Source organism: Larimichthys crocea, chromosome XI, assembly GCF_000972845.2.
Source record: "Larimichthys crocea isolate SSNF chromosome XI, L_crocea_2.0, whole genome shotgun sequence".
In the NCBI taxonomy this organism is placed as follows: domain Eukaryota; kingdom Metazoa; phylum Chordata; class Actinopteri; family Sciaenidae; genus Larimichthys; species Larimichthys crocea.
Window position 1 is genome coordinate 2,222,868 of NC_040021.1, and position 23,489 is coordinate 2,246,356.

At 42.1% G+C, this 23,489-nt stretch overlaps 1 protein-coding gene across 1 annotated transcript; it reads right to left on the bottom strand.

Annotated features, from left to right (window-relative positions):
- Positions 1-8,356: 8,356 nt before the first annotated feature.
- ufl1 (UFM1-specific ligase 1) lies at positions 8,357-21,008 on the bottom strand. The gene is made up of 19 exons (XM_010752991.3): positions 20,748-21,008; positions 20,422-20,567; positions 20,265-20,293; positions 20,058-20,155; positions 18,222-18,336; positions 17,941-18,071; positions 17,355-17,413; positions 16,486-16,632; positions 15,482-15,657; positions 15,205-15,384; positions 14,960-15,086; positions 13,453-13,575; positions 13,108-13,228; positions 12,851-13,017; positions 10,949-11,079; positions 10,631-10,711; positions 10,456-10,541; positions 10,192-10,372; positions 8,357-8,797 (listed from the first exon to the last, which is right to left on the bottom strand). The coding sequence occupies exons 1-19, from the start codon at positions 20,822-20,824 to the stop codon at positions 8,582-8,584; spliced, it is 2,391 nt and encodes a 796-aa protein (XP_010751293.2). The 5' UTR covers positions 20,825-21,008; the 3' UTR covers positions 8,357-8,581.
- Between the last annotated feature and the right edge of the window lie 2,481 nt (positions 21,009-23,489).

Genomic DNA, 23,489 nt, shown 5'->3' on the forward strand with positions numbered 1-23,489 from the left:
CTCATATTCATTTATGATGAGTTGAAGTCGCTCATCAGCTCTGAACCCCATTCTATTCATTTATGTATTCATGTAAATATATATGTTTGATATGTAAGTGGTCATGTTTGGGAGCCCGGTGTTTTAATGTGACGCCTCCGTGCGAGCTCTGCGTTAATCATCCTCCTCCAGTGCGTCACCTGGGTCTCCTCTTTCCACCCAGGGACTCCACTTCCTGTCACTGTCTCTGCTGAGTGCTTTAGCGAGGGCGACGTACGCCCGCTGTGCATTCATGCGTTACTCCTCCACACGGTGATTTCGCTTCGACTTCAGCCGGGGCCTGCCAGTCACGCTTCACAGTCGAGTCGACAGCCGAGTTATGCAGTGCAAGCTGATAGTAAAAATACCACGGAGATGTGTGTGCTAATGAAATTTCTGGCAGTTTGCCGTTATTTTGCATCTTCACAAATGAATTTGTGTTTAATCCAATGACTGCAACAAACCGGAGTCCATGTAATGTAGAGAGAAAATGCAAAGAGAGGGGGAGGAACCGGAGGTGCTGATTTTTACCTCCAGGGCTGCCGAGGAGGTTTATCCGGCCCTGCAAATCAGAAGATTTGAAATCCTTCATCTGTCACGCGCACATCAGATATGTGCAGTGAAATGTAAGATGACATTCTCCTGAGACTGTGCAATAAATTAGTATGAGTGAATACTATGAATGTTTAATAGTGTGTCAAGAAAAAACAAGTATAATATATATACTCATATATGTATGTATGTGTATATATATTAGTATAAAGGATAGACATTTTATAAAATGAAATAAGATATTTCTGAGTATTAATGAACATACTGACAAATAGAATCAATACAAATAAATACAATTGTATAATAAATACATAATACAGCAAAGTTAGTTGCCACATATGAACCGTGTACCATTTCACAATATGAAAATGTAAATATGTTTCTGGATGTCTTTGTTCTATTTTAATGTTTCTGGTTGATTCATAACAGACCAAGCAGCAACCTCTGTGGCTGGAAAATGAAGCCAATGCAGGAGTGCCAAAAACTGTTATTTCTTGATGGCCACTTAAGGCTGGCTACAGAACGAGTCTCCATTAGTCCCCATGTTCAAATGTCCAACAGCACAGAAATAAACATGTTTATATCCTGGTACAAAAAACAGTTTTGGTCTCTGTAGCTAATTTCCCCGTTCATGACAACTGTACTGAGGGTGAATTTATATACAACTCACCTGTTCAAATGATATTAAGACTCAAAGTGTTGCAGCATTAACAGTGTAGCTGCTTTGATTGACAGGTGGGTGTCCTTGTTTGAGCACACAGGCATCATTGGGCCTGTCTCAGGTCCACTGATGTTCCACATCTTTGCCTATTTTTAGATTAGCCTTGAGGAGGAAGAGGCAGGACAGACAACATATTTGTTTAACAGTGTTTTGGAAACCTATGGATGACGTCACACATGTGCTGTCCATTCTTTACTGCAATTGGATCACACACAGTAAATCAAATAAAATAAATCCAAAGTTACATAATTCATATTCCGATGGTGCAGCTCAATGGATTTCAGAACATTATAACAAATCTAATGAATAAGATTTATAGATGAAGTTCTCTGAAAACAGGAAAAACTCTAAAAATCTCGTTAACCCCTGACAGTGCGGAGCTGATACTGTACTGATACTGTCTGCACACGGTGCTGGAAACATTTAAGAAATTAAATCAGCTGGGGTGTTTAGCTCAGTTGGTAGAGCAGCAGCCCCATGTACAAAGGCTCAGTCCTTGCCATGGCAGCCCAGGGTTTGAATCCGACCTGTGGCCCTTTGCTACATGTCATTCCCCATCTCTCTCTCCACACATTCCTGTCACTCTTCAGCTGTCTCTGTCAAATTAAGCTTAAAAAGGCCAAAAAAAAAATGTTTAAAAAAGAAAAAAAATCAGCTCGGTGCATAATCCATTAAACTCATGAAGTACGATCTGTTTCATAGGGTTTGTTTCTGAGCACTGCACTCTGCATTTCTGTTTTGTACACTGAGTTTGTCACACACACACACACACACGCTTGTTAACCTTGGGCAGTTACACAAAAAGCCACTTGAGTAACTACCACCCACACAATGGAGCCACACTCTAATTTTAATAATGAGAAGAGCACCTTCATTAGCAAACACCACATTCCTCCTATTTGTTAGAAAGCTCCACAAGGTAAATGTGATAAATTGTACACACTGATAGTTGTTGGGTGTACCCCACCTCTCACCCTAAGTCAGCTGGGATAGGCTCCAGCCCCACCGTGACCCTGATGAGGAGAAGTGGTTACAGGTAATGGATGGATGGATCCTCTTAAAGCCCAACTGTGGAACTTCTATATAATAAAATAACAATAATTTCTGTTTGTAACGAAGAGGACTTAGTTTCCTGGAGCTTGAGATGGAGTTGGGGGAACATTGCACCATGCACTTTAACCGAGTCACACTTTAAGAATTGCACAGGCACTTGTGTAAAGCAGTGGCACTTTATTGGGTTTGCACACTTTGCACATGGCATATTTGCACATTTGATATACATATAGATATTTGATATTCATAATGGAATGTTTTTACATTCATTGTCCTTTTAAATCTTATTGGTGCTGGTAGGTTCTGTGATGGCCACATGGTTCCACCTGCAAAAGACGGACATGAGATTTAGTGTGCATTATTTTTTTGGTAATTGAATGCAAAAGTGACATAATGTGACTAATCTAATATATGTGTGCAATTGTGTGTTAATTTATTGGGAATGGTAAAGTGTGTGTGAAATGGTACTCACCAGTCTCCTTTGTCTCCAGGGTGTTCGTGCAAAAGGCTTCCCCAGGGAACGGTCACCATATTTGTAGTTCTGGGGGCATCCAAGTGGTGATTGATGGGGGTGTTGGGAGCTGCTGTCAGCTAATGTTAGCTCAGTTTGTTAGCCGGGCTAACAATTCTGGAGGTGATGAAGGCGTGAATGAAGGTTTCAGCAGCAGAGAAGGAGAGTGATGGGTGGAGTCGGGCTATGTTCTTGAGATGAAAGAAGGAGTGTTAGTGTTTGGCAGTAGCTCAGTCCATAGAGACTTGGCTTGGGAACCAGAGGGTGCCACCTCCTGGGCACTGCCAAGGTGCCCTTGAGCAAGGCACCGAACCCCCTAACTGCTCGCAGGGCGCTTCTCAGGGGGGCTGCCCATCCCTCCACCATCTCTCCACATTGCATGTCTATGAGCCCTTGTATGTGTGTTTGGGGTTAAAATGCATGTAAAATAATATCTGAGTGAAAAAAGAATTATTAATCGTTGAGGGATTAATAAAGTATCTCTTCTCTTCTTCTTTGTTGTAGCGCAGGGATTTTGGCCTGTGTCGCGAGGGAGCAATGTAACTGTACTCAGCAGGCTCACTTGTGGAACATTTGTGTTTGTTTACAGCCGAACTCTACAGGGTCCCTTTAAATATATATAATTATAATTATAATTAAAATAATTATATTATTACATAACAATATGAACAGTGGAGATGAATTTTTCTAAAACCTGAATTCAATTTCAAAACCTGCTTGATATACAATACAAATGTGCATGTCCCATGCTCTAACATGATACCTGCCTGTCTTATGAATATGATTGTAAGTCAGTATTTAATTTGAAACAGAATGCCTTTGAAAGCTGCCACGTTTAATGTCAGCCCAAAAGACACATCAAAGCCAAGTTAATCTGTGTGGACTGAGACATGAAAGCAGAGCAAATGAGGCTGCTGGCAGCTCGTAGCGCTGTGTGGAAAACACCGCCCGCCCGGAAAAGGTCAGCAGGTTGTTTTTCAAGCAGATATCAGCCCTGTGAGACCATGCTGACCCACGTGACCCTTTTACAGCTGGTCTTGCAATGAGCGTCTGAGACGAGTCGACTTTGGTTGGCTCCAGACTTGTGATTATAAAGGATGCCGTTCTTAATCAGCTTCCTCCCTGGGATTCATTATGCAGCCAGTAGTGAGTAATGAGCGTGCCCAGAGCTTTGAAGCTCACTTTAATCATAGCACTGAAGACTATTACTAAGCAACAGGAACTTCCAGATGTCTCAGGAGGATGCGTGGTGACGGTGGATGGAGTGATGTACACCTAAGGAGATAAGATAAAGTCAAAGAGGCACTTGTGGTTGTGCTGTGTGTACTGCTCTGCCATTGTTATTATTTCATTTGAATATTGCTCAGTTTCACCGGCCCGTGATCGTCAGGTCAGAAGGTGAACTAAATCCCCCAGAAGCCAGAGACCAGAGGAAAAACAAGTCACGATCATCACTGCATCATTTTACTTGTACTTTAAAACAGTGACAAATGAACTATGACTGTTATTGTTATTGCTGTTTGGACAAAGTTCCACAGTGTTCCCTGTCATCATCAGACAACTTGACTGAAAGAAAATGGAATGGGACACGCTGGTCACTTTAGAGATTTTGAAAATATTTTGTTTCCATGACATGTCTTCTTCCTGACTTACGTAACAAATTTGAAAGTTTGTGTCTGTAGATTTAAAAACAAAATAATCATAAATATGCTTCATTTGCATATTCAAGCTACATTATATAAAATTTGTCATACAAAAAATAATTGTAAGTAAACAACTGGGGAAGTTTGATGGTGGTATAAATCTTTTTATCCTTCTGGTAATTTACGATCAGACTTAAAGTCTCCACTTTAATAGCACTCATATACACCAGACCTTCCAGTTTGATATCTTGTATTTCTATCAGGAACATTTTATTCCAAAAATAACCATGGAACAGATCTGTCAGATCATAATCTCTGGCTGTTGACAGTGTTTTCTGATTTATAAGGTGATAAAAAGACAAGAAAAGTATTTCCTGCAAAATCCTAGTCTAATATGTCAACCAACAACAGAATTTTTTATTTTTCTGACTTTATCTGGTGTCACATTTTTTATTCTGGAAATGTGTGCAAATGAGTACTTTTTATTCAGATAATGAATCTTTGCATATTTAAACATACAGCTCTTAGCGTGTTTGCCTGTAGTGTCTCCCCTTAGTAAAACAATACAGCAACACAAGTGAACTGACTGTCATAGCAGACCAAGTGAGGCTGATAATATTACATACATACGTGACATAGTGATGCTTTAAGACTAAAACAAGTCGTTATAATTCAGTTTAGATTTTGGTTTAAACGTGATCACTTTGAAAACGGGCTTATATACTAAAAGTGAATTCATGACATTGAAATGAAAGTGCAGCACACTGCACTGACTTTGAGACTAAACCCCATCCCCCATCTCACAGACAGTTTAAGCCCTCTAACATGAGCTATAAGTGCAGCCTTCTGAGGCTGTGATGTTTGACAAAAGGCAGCTGATTGTTACTTTCACATCTGCCGTGTTGTTGTTGCGAAGCTGCTGTTCTAACGGGAACAAGCACTGAGATCTCTGGGTAACCTTGAGCCTTGTGAGAATCTTAAATCCTGCCAGTGTGTGGGCTCATGTCCTCACTCCATGCAATGTAGACGCCTCGGAATATATTTTCAGTTAAGAGAGGCACGTCTTGTTGCCCGTAGTGACAGTCACACAATATTCAAATGATCTTACAAGGGCAGAACTGAAAGGTCAAGAAAATGTAAGATTGCACTGCTTCAACAATCCTCCATTGGCTCCTGAATCAATACGAGGACTGTGACTGCTCAGGATAACGCTGGATTTTTCAAATGCTCGTATTCATAATGTTGTTGCTGTGCAGTGCCAAGGGAACCAGAGTGACCCAGTGTCCCTATAACCATTAATACATGGTGAACAAAGGTGTGTTTACAAGGGTTTTTAGGATTTTACAGAAACATTAATTATGTTGACATGCATGAGACACACTGTCCTGTATGTGTGGGACTAATGGCTGATTCCCTCTGGGCCCAAATCTATTTAAAATGATATTCAAACATATTTTCATAAAACAAACAAAAAAAAAACAGCTTTGAGCTGCTGCTAATTTCCATTTTGTGTTTGAATATGTCCATATTTAAACCACACTATACATACATACATACATACATACATACATACATACATACATACATACATACATACATACACACATACATACATATATATATATATCTCATCTCGTGTCTCCCAAGCTCACTGATGAGGATGGTGAGATGAGGTTGAAAGCTCTGGAAGATGGTAGACCTTGAGATACATGAATAATTCAAATAACTGTAACCTTGTTAGCTGTCCAGTTTAATCATCATGATTGATTCTGGAACAGAGATATTGCCTTTTAATCCTTTAAATGTCTTTTTTTTTTTTTAATGATGTGACCATTACAAACAAACAAACACAACTCCATTCCTCTTCATTGTATTCGGTCGATGAAGAACTAGTTTGACTTTCTTTTGGGGTGAACTGTCCCTTTAAATTTGTGAAAGAAATTATAAGCTCATGAAGGGTGATGCACAGACCCAACATGAGCGGAGCAGCATTTTATTTTTACTACTTAAAAAAAAATACTTTATATATTTTATTGGCAAATGAGTAAACATACTTAACTTTGACAATGACATAAAACAGAAAAGTAGCAAATTTGTGTGTTCTGTTGATCGACTCGTATTAATCTGTTCCATTTATTGCAGCGGTCACCACAGCAGCACCCTGACCCTGTTTGACCTGAATGGAACAGAGCCTTTTTTCATATTTGTATCATTGGAAACACACGCTGTGTTTACCTACTACTTCATGTCAAAATGGCTGCCGTGAAAAAGGTCTACTGCTGCAGCTTTAATGTCACCGATGTTTCATTATTATTTTAATATTTGGAGGCTCTGCTGCGGTACAGATTATATATGTATATGCTATTTAGGAGAAAGAACATGTAAATGTGTACAGTGTGTTATCTAAATGGGCTGGTGTGGTGTTTTGTGTTGGGATGAATCACATTCAGAGAGTAGGAGGTTCTGTTTTTGAAACTCTCCTTTTAGAATGAAATCCCTCATTTGACATCTCTCACTTGCCAAAGCCAGAGGCCTCGCTGGAGAAAAACAGTGAGCAAAAAGAAAGAAAAAGAATCCAGGCCTCCGCGAGGAGAGATGCTTGTTTCCATGGCGATGTGGAGCATGTGCTTATGTGTATGATGACCTCACGCATGCATATTTCTCCTCGGCAGCCTCTTCTTCTTCTGCCTGGATGCAGACACACAGCACATGCTGCAGTCACATGCCAGGAGGTGTTTCGTAGGACTTTGTGTTCCAAACGTGAGAAAGAAACACGAGAAAGCATTGTTTCCTTCTGTCTTTAAAGACAGTTCCCACTGCTGCTCATGTGACTCTCTCAAGGATTACGAGGTTTTCTTCCAGATGCAGGAAAAAGAGTTTCATTACTTATCATGAGGGAATTTTAAGAACAGCCTCAGTGCGCAAAACGCATGGTAGCACAGTGTACACTGAACTTGTTCCACACACATTTATTCTTGTCTTTTTGTAAACGTGACCCAGATTGTTTCACTTTCTCTTCTGTGGTGTAAAACATTAATCAAGCAGAGGTTCAGTTTACAGCGGGTATTTTTATGAACATTTGCCCGTTAGCCTGTAATAAACAAAATCTCACAGCTCTGAAGGCCTGTTTTTCCAAGAATACACACTCCCCCTTGAGTTGGAGCTCTCTGGCCTTATTATGTTGGTGTGTTTGGATGCGCGGTGAAGTCAGGTGACCTTTGTCATTGTGGTAACAACTACGAACATGTGGTAAACGTTGTGAAAGAGTCGCAGTTTGGTTCACTGGCACCAAAACTACTTGGTGAGGAAAACTGGTTGGTTTGAGTTAAAATAACACTCATTGCATCAGTTACATCCAGAAGCTGGTGACAGTGTGTGTTTTGGAATCATGAGCTGAAACAATGGAAACAAGGTTCATGACAGCAGTGACCAAAACAATGAGCTGAAAGCTGTCAAAGATGATTTGGAATGAGGCGTTCACCAATCACACGTGTCCACACACTTTTGACCATGTAGTCTGTGCATCTTTAACATCGGTGTTAGAACTGTGGACTGATCTAAATATGATTGGAGCTCAAATAAGAGGCAGAGATTCTTTTTCTGGCCTTCTAAACTGGATCAGTGTTGATGAGGTTACTTTAGTGTGTGCTGCCCTCTGGTGTCAGAAAGGAAAATTACACATAGAAAGAAAAACCTTTCGTGTAGGTGGACTGGAAATTCCACAAGAGGGAGACAAACAAGTCCTCACTCAGATGATGGGTTAGATGCTGATTTGAGATTTGAATATTGTTTGGATGAATGTTCCTTCTGTGACAGTCAGATGTGTGTTTGTGGAACAGTGATTGCGACAGCAGCACATGAGGAAGAGGAGAACTTTAATGAATGCATGAACAGAACCTCACTGAGGATTTTCATGTTAATCAGGTTTACAGGGAAACATCCCACACAGGGATTTCATTCAATAATTTAGAATTACGTCCTCATGGATGGCTCACAAAAATACAGTATTAACAGCTGATCCATCAGAGTTAAAAGTATTCATCTGAACATGTAAGACCATAAAAAGATTTCTGTTTGAAACGTTCAGTCCTCTGTGCCGGCCGTCTTCTTCTGGGACAGCACCAGGTCTTTGATTTGTGGCATCAGGGCGACGAGCTGCGTGCGGACGCTCCCGGCCTCCTCGTCCTGCTCCTCCGCCTCGTCCTGGTCCTCGGTGTCCTCCTGCTTCCTGCTCTGACTCTGGCTCACCAGCTGCTTCACCACCAGGCTCTGGTAGGCAGACAGCTGCTGCTGCTGCTCCTGCGACGACACACGCAAACATTTCAGCGCTTTAACTCGCCAAACAAATGCTTTATTACACTGACACTGCGAGCAGATGGCCATTCCCCCCAGCTGCTGCGTCTGAAGGCTGCATGTAAACAATCCGGAGACAAAGCAGCGTGTTGCCAACATTTGCTGAAGCAGTCAGACCACACTGAAGCACAAACAAACATGTCTGTTATGACAATCTCAGAACAGATCACTTCTCCTCTGATGGTGGTCTCCTCTGGGGGGCAGCAGTCACCATGTCCAGGCCCAGACATGAGATCATATGTGAGAATGATTCATCAGTATCTCTGAGGTTCTGTTTTAGCCTCCACCAATGACTGCTCAAAAAGGACTTCACCTTGGAAAATCTGCGTTGGTGAATAAAATAAAAGAAGGCAGCTTCCATTGGTGTGTTCATGACGTAGGCCAGCTTCAGTGTTTCTCAAACCTTTTACACCACGATCATCAGCACTCCATGTACCACCCACCATGGTAGCAGACATTAAAATAGAGTAGGCTGACCCCACCCAGCTACTGGAGGAAAAATGTTGAATCCAAGAGTTCAAGAAGCAGAGCTAGCTGAGTAGAAAATGTTGACTTCCTGATCTGCACTTCCTGTCTGGAGTCACGATTGCAGAGATTTTTAACCATTCGTTTGACCTCCACTCGTCACACTTGAACTCGTACAGAATCATGAATCCTGTACGCACACTACATGCTACCTGCCTGAATGTAACGACTATGATGCAGGATGATACTCAAACATATTTCACGGTATTTTCATTCAGATTCTTGTAGTACTGATGGCAGAAATGTTTCCAGATTCATTGAATTATGTAGATCTCAAGGATTCCTCCACATACCACTCTGGTACCAGCAGTGGTACCACAGACTCAGACCAGTGACCTGCTTCATTACCAGCTCTGATCACTACTTACTACTTACACGACTTACTGGTGGCAACATGCTACGTACGACCTGTTAAAGCTCTGCTTCATCAGCTTTTATGACATTTATTCAGAAAAAGGGTCAGAGGTTATTAAACTGGTTTTTAACATGTTGATTTTGCTCACAGTTTGGAGTCCAGCATTGGCTCTGCGCTGCAGTGTTTCTTCTGGCTGATCAGGGTTGGAGTTTAAAAGCATTCTATCAAATCTAAATCTGTTTGAATCCCTTCTGAACCAATCTGGATTCAACTCAAACTCAAAGATTCAGTTGAGATCTGAGCTTTTTGTTTGAGTGACCCAATTAAAGGATGTTCAAAGGCTCATATATGTCAATTTAAAGAGTTACACAGTCTGATAATAACATAGGTCACACAGGGTCTTCTTCACAGCTACATGACTGCACGTGGCCTAAGTGAGCCGGTGAGCGTCTGGACGTACCGTGGGGATTCGGCCTGTGAGGGTGCCGATGATCTGAGGCACGCAGCGTCCGGGAGCGTGCAGCATGCAGTGGGTGCTGGCCTGAAACAGCAGCACGCTGGTCAGATGGAGGACCAGGGCTGGATCCTCGGTCTCCTTTAGCTGCTCGGTGAGAGCCTGACGGTGCAGGAACAGCGCCTGTCTGCACGACACATGTTCACAAAAAGTCAAAAACTCAGTTCAACTCAATCTCATTAATCATTCAACACTCAGCAGTGTCCTCACCTCTCCTTTTTCTTGTCTCCCTTCTTTAGCATGAAGCCACAGACCTCTGCGCAGCCCTCGATGTTGGTCAGGAAGTCTTCTATAGTCTGAAGAACAAACAGAACACGTTTCCCTCCCTGTGTTTCTCACTTTTATCCTACAGGCTGATGATGTAACTGACAGGAAACACACTCACTTTGCCGTTCAGGCAGTTGTGCAGCTTCATGAGAGGTCCTTTGGTCTCCTCTGACAGTTTGCCCAAAATCTTCACTCTGACCTGAGGCGGCACATCAGACACATCCATGATGAAGTCCAAACTCTAATGAGTCCCACAGTGCATTTCAAACAGCGGCACACAGTCCTAATTAATTCTAACTTGATGTAAATGTGATGTCAGCTGTTCCCCTCGCCGGCCTCTCCTCTCCTCTCCTCTCCTCTCCTCTCCTCTCCTCCTCGGGTCCAGTTATTAAAAAGTACTGAGAGGAGAGAAAACGGAACGGGAGCTTTGTCTCACCTCGTTGCTGATGGTGCTGGGATTCTCCACGGACATCATCAGGTCAGAGGCCAGGAAGTTGACCAGGATGTTGGTGACGTCCGTGCACAGGGTCTTCAGGACGTGCTTGGCAATGTGGACCTGAGTTTCATCTGCACAATCAAACAAACAGGGTCACTGTGAGTCCAGGCTGACCTGGTCTGAGCTAACACATGTGTCATGTTGTTACTTTCACAGTGAGTTTTGGGTTGTCATGATGATGATTTCACTGCATTATTATTGACCAAAAGAAGATATGATAGTTATCATATCAAAACTTGAAAAAACTTGCAATACTTTGCACTGCACAGCCAACTGTTACATTTTTTTTTCTTGATATACCTCACTGTATCATGTTTATGCTGTTTGCACGGGATAAGAGGGAAACTCAATACTCAATACTTTCAATACTCTGTATGTCCTGTACATATAGCAGCATTGACAATAAAGTTGACTTGAGCTTGAACTTGAACTTGATATGTAGACAGTACAGACACGTAGCAAGGTTATCATCAATATTGGTATTATACGGTATCAGCCTTAAATCTGTAGTTGTCAACTGAAAGCGAGCAGCGTGTCAGTCTGCACAGAGCAGCTCCACCTGGCTGGAAGTCATGGAGAATCCCTCGATTTTCAAAATAAAACACTCTCTGCAAACTGTGGAGAGTGTAACGCTCTCGGCGGAGTCTGGAGTCGCCTGCAGAACAGACCTAAACAGCATCGCGGCTGCAGCCTGCTGGGGTTTTGGTGTGAGGCTGTATTAACACTAAGTCAGGGGTGTGTGCCGTGTGTAAGCGCTGTTAGAGGATCAGAATTTTCAGAATCTGAATCTATAATCTCAAAATAAAAGGTGCATTTTAAAGAATATAATATGGATTGATGTTTTTACTTTGCATCAGTGATATTGGAACCCACACAAACAGACTAAAAAACAGCTTTTATGCCTTAACATATGCTGAGGCTATCACTGCCCTAAATAACTCATGCTCTGTATATACTGTATGTATGCACTGTTTTTCATTTCTACATGTTTCATCCCTTTCATCAGTTTTTTAAAGTTCTATGTTTTATACGTGAACTTCCTGCACTGAAGACAGCGCTTAAATTTCTTTATGCATTGCGTAACGACAATAAAGATATTCCATTCTATTCTCCATTGGATCACTGAATCAAAACATGATCCAGGTTGATGGATCGTTATGGACCTACAAACTACATCCTTCAAAATTATCACACACACGGGCGGCTGTGGCTCACAGGCAGAGCGGGTCGTCTACTAATCAGTCTGCATGTCGAAGTGTCCTTGGGCAAGACACTGAACCCCAAATTGCTCCCAAAGGCTGTGCCATCGGTGTGTGAGTGTGTATGAATGGTTAGATCTGCAAACTGATGAGCAGTTGGCACCTTGCATGGCAGCCAATGCCATCAGTGTATGAATGTGTGTGAATGGGGTGAATGAGATATGTAGTGTAGAGCGCTTTGAGTGGTCGGAAGACTAGAAAGGCGCTATATAAGTACAGTCCATTTACCATTTGAAGCAGCACCACTCTGCACCATCAGCATTTTAACTGAACCCCAAATTGTTCTTGAAGGCGGCACCATCAGCGTATGAATGTAGACAATGTAGTGTAACAAGTGCTTCGATTGATTGGAAGACTAGAAAAGGTGTTCTATAAGTACAGTCCATTTACCATTTGAACCTAAACTGTCTGTCCAAAGTCCAACTTAACGTTCATGCTCCTGACATCTGTGCGCCATGCTGTGAAGCTGGAGGACAGCCTTATGGATCACACTGCTTTATTAGTTATTATGAGCTTGGGTGTGACTTTTGAAACAGAAGCGTTTGTGAAGTTTGTAACGAGGTTCAGCATCAGCAGGACTTACCGGAGAAGAACTTGGTGCCCTTCTCGAAGAGTCGGATGTTGTTGTACAGGTTGGCGATCTCCTCCTGTAGATCCTTCATGCTCTTCTTCTTGTTGGCCCCTGACGGAGAGTTGGTGGAGGACATGAACACTGTCCGCAGCACCTCCTGATAGGCTTTACTCAGAGGCCTGTGGAGATGGGAAGAGTGTGAGAGTGGACTTACTGTTCTCAAAGTGTTAGCAAAGGAAACTAACTTCAGACAGAAACCTGTACCTCACCTTACTAAATGCTCTGCCAGCTCAGAGAGGATTTCTTCCGGGCAGTCACTCACTCGCTCTTCTAAAACAGCCACGACCTCCTCCTGGGTCATGAAGACGGCTGCAGTCTGTTTGCTGCGATCTGGGCAAAAGTTAAAACACAAGCTAATTAGTCTCACAGGGATGCTACAGTTACCTTTGTCTTCCATGGGAAAAAAAGCCTTTAACAGCCCAGGGGAGAGATTCCTAGCCAACCAGCCATTGCACTCTTGTTTCAGTAAAATGCCTCAGTGAACAGGCTTAATGTGCATACAGAGACATCGTGTCCCTGTGAAGAGAAAACTGCTCAGTGTCCGTGAATCCTACTTTGCTGGGAAGGTCCGGTTTCCTCGTCGCTGTCCTCGTCCTTCCTGCCTTTCTTCTTGGTTTTGCGGATTCGGATCTCTCTGGCGTTGCCTCCTCCGCCAGCCTTCACGCTGCCACTGCCCTCTGCGGATCAGACAGGAACAAACATATGATCCCAAAGCAGAAACCTTTCTTCAGCCGATCAAAGATCACAGATATGCTGCGTTTGATCCACCGAGAGAACGTTCAGAGAGAGAAACTTTCCTCCTCCGGCAGATGATGAGAAAACAACTCGGGGAACAGGAAGTGAGCAGACTTCACCTCTCTCTGCATGTGTCGCTCAGCAGTCTGCTGAGAAATCAGCTGTATTCAAATCATCTCCACGTCCACCTGAGCTGCCGTCCACAGGGTTCTTTTTAATACCACACAAAACCCAATTTAATATCTGCTTCTCCAACATGTCGGCCTGAGTGCGTCTCAAGATTTCCCAGCAGGAAATATTAATGTGACTTGGATCTGGACAGATTAACTCATTAAAATTGATTCATTTAGGTTCAAGAAGCTTGTTTGATCATTAGTTATATTAAATGTGCTGTGGTGTGATTGGTTGAAAACTCATTATTTTATCAGCTCCAGCTTCTCAGATGTGAACATTCTCTGCTTACTTCATCTTCTATGATCATGAAGCGTTCTTTCATCCTCTGTGACAGTAAGCTGAGGACGTCACATTTGAGGACGTCACCTTGGAAACAGAAAATCAAATTTTTTCACCATTTTCTGACATTTTATGGAGCAAACTAATCGATTATCAGATTGTTGGAGTTTGTAGTTTGTATGCAGGTTCCAGCTGCCTCCCTCTCCATCTCCAGTTTTCCGTGCGCTCTCATTGGACGCTTCCTCTGCTTCAGTCTCACACTCGTCTACAACGAGCCCCCAACAACCAGCACATCCTGATCTAAAATATCAATTGTATCAATACCAACATTAGTATCAGTATTGATCAATACATGTGTGATGAGATCGATACTTTAGTTCTAGTTTCTCTTCTCTACGTTCAGTACACAGCTCCTGTCCTGAAGTGTTATTTCTCATCACATTTGTAATTTTTAGCCTGATTAAATATAGACTTTTATTGCACCTGAAAAATACATTCCTATATAAAGATATATACCTCAAACATGAAATGTGAACATGGCTGAATATAATAACCCTTTTGTGTTAACTCCCAAAGGAACATTAGTATTATATTTGCATTTGCATATTGATGATGCATTCACTTCATAAATTATTTGGTATTAGATCAATACCAAATTTTGTATTATCGCACACCCCTACCACATGACAATCAAATGTGTGTAAGCTGTCGCAGTGTCCACACACATTCTGAATGATGGAACAGTGGACGTGTGGGGACGGTTCTGTGCTGATTTGATGGTCTTTGCTTTAGATCCAAGACATTTGTCCAAAACAAAGTGTATTTTACAGTTTGTTTGCGTGTGTGTGTGTGTGTGTGTGTGTGTTAACCCACCTGTGGCCTTCTTCCTGCGCTCTGCTTCCCTCTTTTCCTTCTTTGAAAGTGCTGAGGACTCCGTCAGGATGGATGCTTGCTTCATGTCGTCTTCAGATATCAGAAACACTGGGTTGTTTTTCACTTCCTGGAAATCACACACACACACACACTGCACCTTCAGTGTGTTTCATGCTTGTATTTGTTCTCAGGAGTGTGTGTGTGTGTGTGTGTGTGTGTGTGTGTGTGTGTGACAGGAGGCGTACCTTCTGAGCTTTCTGCTGCATGGCTTCATCAAACACAGAGAGGCAGTTGCTGATGAACTTCTCGCTGACGACGACCGTCCCTCCCAGAACTCTGGCTGAGGACTGGACGTTTGTGTTCCTCATGGCCTGGCTGATCAACATCCCGACGTCCTCCATCGACAGGCAGCTTGGCAGGATGGGCTAAAAACAGCCAGAGTGAGCACAGCCATGAAAACAACTGAAGTCACTTTTAGGTTCTTTTACTTCATGTGATGAAGGTAAAGACAGAGCTGTGTACCTGTATGTCCGTCCACGTGGAGGAGTTGACGGCTTCCTCCACTGAGGCCTCCACCTGGTCCACCAGAGTCTGACCCACACAGGCTGCTCTGAGGAACAGCAGCTTGTTGGACTTGAAACGCTTCTTGATGTAGCTGGAGGGGTCGGGGATGCCCAGTCTGACCAACGCATCAAACTCTGCACAAGGAACACTTCATCAGTCTCACACACACACTGGTACACGTTCTGATACAAATTTCTGTGGTTGCTATGGCGACACACGCTGTGACTTAAAGTTTAAAAGAGTGGTGGCACAAACGAGGAGGTGGTTTTAATGATTACTGAAGCTAAGAGAAATAAATCAGCTGGAAAACAATGGTGCTGTCAGTAACCTTTGTGTTTTTTAGAAACTTTAGAACTGTTAGAACTGTCTTTATGCATAAACAGCTCTGTGTGCTACTTAATGTAGTCGAGTAAGTGTTTTCTTTAATTGGTTTGTATGGTCTTTTGTATTGTATACTGCAGTCCGACACTAATCTCCCCACAGGGACATTAAAGTGAGCTGTAGTCTGTTCTAAATGAAATCAGAGCTCAGAGAGAAACAGCCACACTCTCTCTGCAAGCGTCTCAGGTTGTCATGCCTCTAACTAATATATGAAATATATAAATTTAGTGCAATCAACTTTCAATTGAAGCTTTAAAGCAGCATGTGTGTGTGTGTGTGTGTGTGTGTGTGTGTGTGTAAGCCTGAGAAGACGACTCCAGGGGACGAAGTCCTTTAAATTGTATTTGCAGGTGAGTTGATTTGTTGAAGGTTTTCTGTATCGGGTCTCATCAAAAGTTTTCTGATTGAATTATTTGATCTTAAAACAGTCAAAGCAGCGTCAATGTTTCTGTCATTACTGAGTGGCTGTCTGTATACGCTGTGCATGGTGTGGGGACACACGGCGATGTTTGTTGAGGACGTAGTCAGAAAAGAAGAAAACAGGATGTGATGCCGTGTCTTGGTCACTGATCTGGTCGTACCTAAATACCCGTTCTGCTGAAGGAAGGAGTCCACCCAGGTGTTCTGTGTCTTGGCGTAAATATCAGGGATGTAGACGGCTTTGTCCTGCCGCCCTCCAACCACGCTTCCTTTGAGGCGTCCGGTGTTCACCAACTCCTCCAGAACAGCTGCCAACAGAGAATGTAACTAAGTACATTTACAACAGTACTGTACTCCAGTATAACGTTGAGGTACCACTGCACTGTTACTGCTACACAACATGTCAGAGAGAGAAATTTATTTTTAACTTGTTAAATTGGTTTGATGACTTCAGTAAGCAACTTTTTAGACAGTTTTACACAGGAAACATAAAAACATGTTATTAAAGATTAATTCAAAGTGTCCTTGGGCAAGATACTGAACGCCAAATTGCTCCTGAAGGCTGTGCCATCAGTGTATGAATGTGTGTGAATGGGTGAATGAGATATGTAGTGTAAAAGAGCTTTGAATGTTCGGAAGACTAGAAAGGTGTTATATAAGTACAGTCCATTTACCATTTATCATGAGCAAAGAGTGAAAAATATTCATCTGAGTCAGAGCTTTAGTTTTTCTTCTTTTCTCTCTGACCTTCACAGGGGCCTGACCTCGAGGTTTGAAACCACTGGACTAAACCAGTTACCTTTAGGGTAGAAAGCAGCTTCCACTAGCTCCACTTGGAGCAACAACAGTAAAATGCTGCATCATTATCAATAGCATAATTCTTCTCTGCAATACTTCTGTGCTTTTACTCAAGTAGAGTTTTAAATGCAAAACTTGGACTCATCCTGAAGTATTTTGACACTGTGTTTTGTACTTTCACTTCAGTAAAGATCTGTTTAATGCAGAACTATCAAATAGTAAGTCTCCTTACAGTACAGAAGATGTTCCTGAAATCCAAACGCTCCGATCATGCTGCTGACTGGTGTGGGCCTAACAAAACAAAGTAACAGAGGGTTAGTGTTCAAATCCAGAACAATCCAGAACAAAATGATGCCGGGCCTCGTGCTGGAACAGGTTCCTGATCTCATCGTGAATCTCTTTTTGTTTGGTCAGGTTTTTGTGCTCGTTCCTGTGTTCCAAGTCAGATTTCCCCAAACTCTTTTAACTGCACAAACCTGTCCTAAATCTCTTGTTTCAGCCTGATGAAGACCATCTGCTCAGGAGTAATTGCATGTTTGTGAGATGTGGTGATCAGCAGAAAATTGACATCCCCAAATTACCATAAAAAGTCTGCCTTGTTCTGCGTGTCATTCACTACAATGCCAACAAAAAGGAAAAGCTTCAGGTCCTGCTGCTGCAAATCAGAAGATGAAAACACGTTCAGCAGTATTAGCTGCCGTATCAGAAAAATATCCATTTTCATCCAGGTCCATAAGTTGATTCAGTCACAAACTGTCATGTGTTTATATGAGTGCTTCTTGCACGAGGCCCGGTGTCTGAGATATCGTAACGTTTACCTCGTGATGGAGCTGAAAAGCCCTCGTATCCTGGCTTTGTGCCGAGCAACAAAAGCTGGAGTGAAGATGACTCCTCTGTTGTACTGGTCCATTTCTCCTTGGATCAGCTTCCCGAGACGTTTTGACAGCTCCTGAGATAAATCAGAGAACGTGCAGCCATCAGTGAAGTCAGCAAACAAAAGTCACAGCAGAGAAGAAGAAGCTGAGGTCATCAGAGACCATCAGGTGGAATCAGCCATCTAAACACGAATGTGATGCACTCGCACCGCGCTCTGACTCACCTCGGTTAAGAAATCTCCGGGGAGATCGTAGTTTTTACACAGCTCTGCGATGCTGATCAAACCCGCCTCCTGCAGTTTGTCATTCACCTCCTCAGCCAAACGGTCCAGGTACGTGCTACACACAACACAACATAATCACGCTTCCTCAGCGTTTGCTTTTCTTTTGAGCTCTGTGCTTTACACTCTAACTTCAACATTTTCTGGGGAACTAACTGGTTACATCTGAACTCCAGGCTTTCTTCAGGTTCCAACAAGTTCAATTCAAGATTTCTTAAGACCTTTTTAAGACTGTCATGAATGCAATTTAAGACCTATTTCACAGTCACAGTCCCAGTGTAAACACAGTTTTAGGTGATGACATGCTTTGCGTTTTTGCCTGTTAGGTGTGGAAATTCCAGCCACATTCACAAAATGAAGGCTGCTTGATGATTTTTGGCCTCAGCTAACAAGAGAAGTTACAAAGTTCATTATGTTGTACCATCTCTTACATGACATCGTGGGCGAAACGTTAAGCTAAAGTGTTATGGAATTTTCTATCCTTAGGTTACACAAGGTCACGTGTGGGCCTTGAGGTCCTCTGCAGTATTAGTTGTTTGGCTTTGGTTGAGAACAGTAGGTGCCAGTCTATCTCAACACTGTGGTGGCCAGGGTCGAAGAGACCTATTGCTGCCTTCCTAGACATAATAGATAGCTTGTTGTTGATGTTCCAATCTGCGTAAACAGACATCTGTGTCTCCAAACTAGAATATGTTGACAATAACACCTGCATGGGTAAAAACATTCTCTTTGACTAATTCTGGGCGTGTAGTATTTGTGGTGTTATCTTGGGGTTTAAAGTCGATCCACCAGGATGAGTTGGGCAGAATGTGAGACAGACTCAGGCACTTCTGATGAACTTTGAGAGTGTCTCTAATTCTCCTTGGCCAAGGGTCAATAAATAATACAGCATAAGACATCAGAGGCTCCTGAACACTTTCTGAACTCCTGACCTCACCATTGACTTTTGACTTCAGCAATTTCTCCACAACATAAAGGAGCATCTTTGGAAAACGGATGTTCCGTGGTGGGAGATACAGCACAGAGTGATTAAAGCAGAGATGTGGGCAGATTTCACATGTGATTAACTTCACTAAGAAGCACAAACTGAACCAAAACATGTTAGCCGTTTCCAGCCTGAGCTCACAACCAGAAAGGTTACGGCAAACAGCTAACCAGCCAAGAACTGAGGAGGTGCTGTCGGCTGAATGAGGGAACAGTCTCCCACTTCATAGAAACTACAGGATCAGAACTCTACAGCCAAACCACAGCAGAGTGGAGTCAATAAGTACATCTGGTGGATTGGATTAACTTATTCATGATGATTGATATTGCAACAACTTTGTCTGAACAGAATAGCTATCTTGTGAACTATCTGGCAGCCTTTTTGTTTTGTTTTTTCTCCTGTATGTCGTGTTACTGTCTTTGGAAAAAAAGGAGTACATCTGGTGGAGAAGCCACTACATGTGACTTATTATGTTCATACACTGAGCTGGCTCACACAGACACTGGTGCGAAGAAGATGCAGTCAGTTGTAGTTTGATTTGTGAAAGTACGTTTCAAAATAAGAGTTTACATTTATGGGACTGGAACTATAGATAGATAGCAGATAACTCAAGCTCAGGTTTTTTCATTGAGATGCATCAGGAGTCACTGTGCATTCAAACTGTCGACAGGAGAATCATCATAGAATCAGATCAGCCAGTGATTCTTTAGACTTTCTTTTTTTGTTGTTCAGGTGTAATCCCTCATATTTATCGTGCAGACTCCTGGACTCAGTCAGTGTCAGTGAACACTCACTCGTCGATCAGTTGTCCCAGCACGAGCTGAACTCCTTTATCACTCTTAGCGATGTCACTGGCTCTGTTCTCAACATGGACCCAGTCCACATTAATGATCTGAAAGGAAGATTCATATGAGAACATGAATACTGTGTGTCAGCATGACACTGACATATGGCACAGGACACACACACACACACACACACACACACACACACACACACACCTGCTGGAGGTCCACGATGTTGATTCTCCCTGTGAAGCAGAATGACAGGCTTTAATCACTGTTAGCAGGATGAAATATGTTGCATGCACATGAATATTCTGCGTGTTTTCGGGTCACGTGACGGCTCTCTGGGCTGTGTGCTGGCTGTTACACTGACCTCCATGCACGTAGAGCTCATCTCGGATCTCCCTGCTGATCTGTGCCGGGGTGATGTACTCCTTTCCGTCCAGTGTGTGCACCACTTCCAGCTTCTTGTCCTGGACCAGTTTGGAGATGATCTCGATGCAGTTTCTCTCCGACAGCCTGTGGAAACATGGACACGAGTGTCACGAGCTGTGTTTCAGTGCTAAGTGTTATTAGTCTCCTCATGGCTGGTGAAGCCGCTGACACACAGCACACACTTTAAAGCAGCTGCGTCACTTTCTGTCAAACTTTACTGGGAGCTGACGTTAGCTCCGCTGCTAACAGCTAAGGCTCGGGTACCTCTGCACCGTGTCTGCGAACTGTGCCCTCTGGAAGTCCGCAGCCAGCCGCCGGATCTCCTCCCAGTCTGCCGCCATCGCTCACAGTGTGTGTTTGCAGGGAAGCGGTCAGCTGTCAGTCCTTCCGTTCAGAAGAACACCGTCCACAAGCTTCTGCTCGGCTAGCTGCAGCTAAACAGGCAGCAGCAGCAGCTCTGTATCCACACGTCAACATTCAGTGACGTACGACCGAGAGCCGCGAGGACCAAAACTCATCCTCCAGCCTTCCGCGCGCCGATGGTATCTGACACGTGACACTTACTGACGCTTACTGACTGTTACTGACTGTTACTGTTACTGACTTACTGACTGTTACTGTCTGTTACTGACTTACTGACTGTTACTGTCTGTTACTGTCTGTTACTGACTTATTGACTGTTACTGACTTACTGACTGTTACTGTCTGTTACTGTCTGTTACTGACTGTTACTGACTTACTGACTGTTACTGTCTGTTACTGACTTACTGTCTGTTACTGACTTACTGACTGTTACTGTCTGTTACTGTCTGTTACTGACTTACTGACTGTTACTGTCTGTTACTGACTGTTACTGACTTACTGACTGTTACTGTTTGTTACTGACTGTTACTGTCTGTTACTGACTGTTACTGACTTACTGACTTACTGACTGTTACTGTTTGTTACTGTCTGTTACTGGCTGTTACTGGCTGTTACTGACTTACTGACTGTTACTGTTTGTTACTGTTTGTTACTGTCTGTTACTTACTGTTACTGTCTGTTACTGACTGTTATTGTTTGTTACTGTCTGTTACTGTCTGTTATTGACTGTTACTTACTGTTACTGTCTGTTACTGACTGTTATTGTTTGTTACTGTCTGTTACTGTCTGTTATTGACTGTTACTGACTTACTGACTGTTACTGTCTGTTACTGACTGTTATTGTTTGTTACTGTCTGTTACTGTCTGTTACTGACTTACTGACTGTTACTGACTTACTGACTGTTACTGTTTGTTACTGACTGTTACTGACTTACTGACTGTTACTGACTGTTACTGTCTGTTACTGACTGTTACTGACTTACTGACTGTTACTGTTTGTTACTGACTGTAACTGACTGTTACTGTCTGTTACTGACTGTTACTGTCCGTTACTGACTGTTATTGTTTGTTACTGTCTGTTACTGTCTGTTACTGACTTACTGACTGTTACTGTCTGTTACTGACTGTTACTGACTTACTGACTGTAACTGACTGTTACTGTCTGTTACTGTCTGTTACTGACTGTTACTGTCTGTTACTGACTGTTATTGTTTGTTACTGTCTGTTACTGTCTGTTACTGTCTGTTACTGACTGTTACTGACTTACTGACTGTTACTGACTGTAACTGTCTGTACCTGTCTGTTACTGACTGTTACTTTCTGTTACTGACTGTTACTGACTGTACCTGTCTGTTACTGACTGTTACTGACCGTTCCTGTGTCAGCGCCTTGGCATTCAGGTAATGTGGCTCGTTCAGTCCACATCAGGGCGGGAAAGGTAGACACTCATTTACTGTTGGAGACAAATGCAAGGAAGCTGCTATATGGAACAACACACAGACACCTGTTCATTATTCAGCAACATATATATATATATATATATATATGCAGTAGTTACAATAACAGAACTAGTATTAAAAAGATCAAAGATAAAGTGAAATATAACTTATAATATATGTTATACATAATAAAAAAACAACTAATAAATATAAGTTTATATATAAACATGTGAATGTGAAATGTGAAAGTTAGGATTGTGTATAAAAGTATCAGTGTAAGTATCAGCGTATAAATACACATTTAAACACATGATAGAAATATTTATATAAATATTAATATATGAAAAAGAGTCATGTGTGTAAGAGCATAATATATTACAGTTGTACTGTATATACAGACATACACACACATGAAGTACTCTCTCTCTCACGCACACACACACACACACACACACATTTTTATTTTTAAAATATATTTTTTTACATATTTATTTTTATTTATAAATTTTATTAAAAGTATTACATTTATTTTGATCAGACTTAAAGTCTTTAAGTTTGATGCATAAGCTGAAAAGTTTGTATTAAAAATCTAAAATCACAGATTTATAATGTACTGATTATGGACTTTCTAACTAAATAGAGGATCTATTGTTGAAGTTATTTATTAACTGATTGAGCCGTGTCCAGCTGAACACACAGAAAACAGAGCAGCATGCTGGTCAGTCAGTTTGGATGAGTATGAGTATGCACTCATTTCACCTCTGCACTGCCACAAAGAAATGAGGTATACAATAAAGAAGTGTGTGTGGTGTTTCACCAACAAGATGAAACATTTAAAAAACTGGCACACACTGTCTTAATTAAAAACGTTGTCCTCACGACCTTCATCAGGTGCGGGAACAGTTGCTGGGTAAGTTATGCAAGTCGAGGAGCATGAAAATGAGGTCAGTTGGTTAATGAAACACCTTGAGAACACACACACACACACACACAGCCAAGTAATTTTTTTTCATTAGCTTGAACATGTTTGTCCATTCAGAAGTTTTCAAAACCATTTCATTTGTGCCATTTATTGATATTTTACAGTTGTGCCCAAAAAAAGACAATTGAGCGTATCAGTGTGAACTATATTGTTTTCTCTGAAGATGATTTTACTTGAGTTATTAACTGCTCTCTGCACTTTTTAGTTTTTTAAAATGTCCTG

What these genes read in the sequence shown, in the direction of transcription:
- ufl1 (XM_010752991.3), bottom strand. Translation starts at nt 20,824, where the DNA reads ATGGCGGCAGACTGGGAGGAGATCCGGCGGCTGGCTGCGGACTTCCAG. An exon ending in TTCGCAGACACGGTGCAGAG is followed by an intron (nt 20,568 to 20,747) that starts GTACCCGAGCCT and finishes ATGTTTCCACAG; the next exon opens with GCTGTCGGAGAGAAACTGCA. An exon ending in ACAACTGCCTGAACGGCAAA is followed by an intron (nt 10,542 to 10,630) that starts GTGAGTGTGTTT and finishes TTTGTTCTTCAG; the next exon opens with ACTATAGAAGACTTCCTGAC.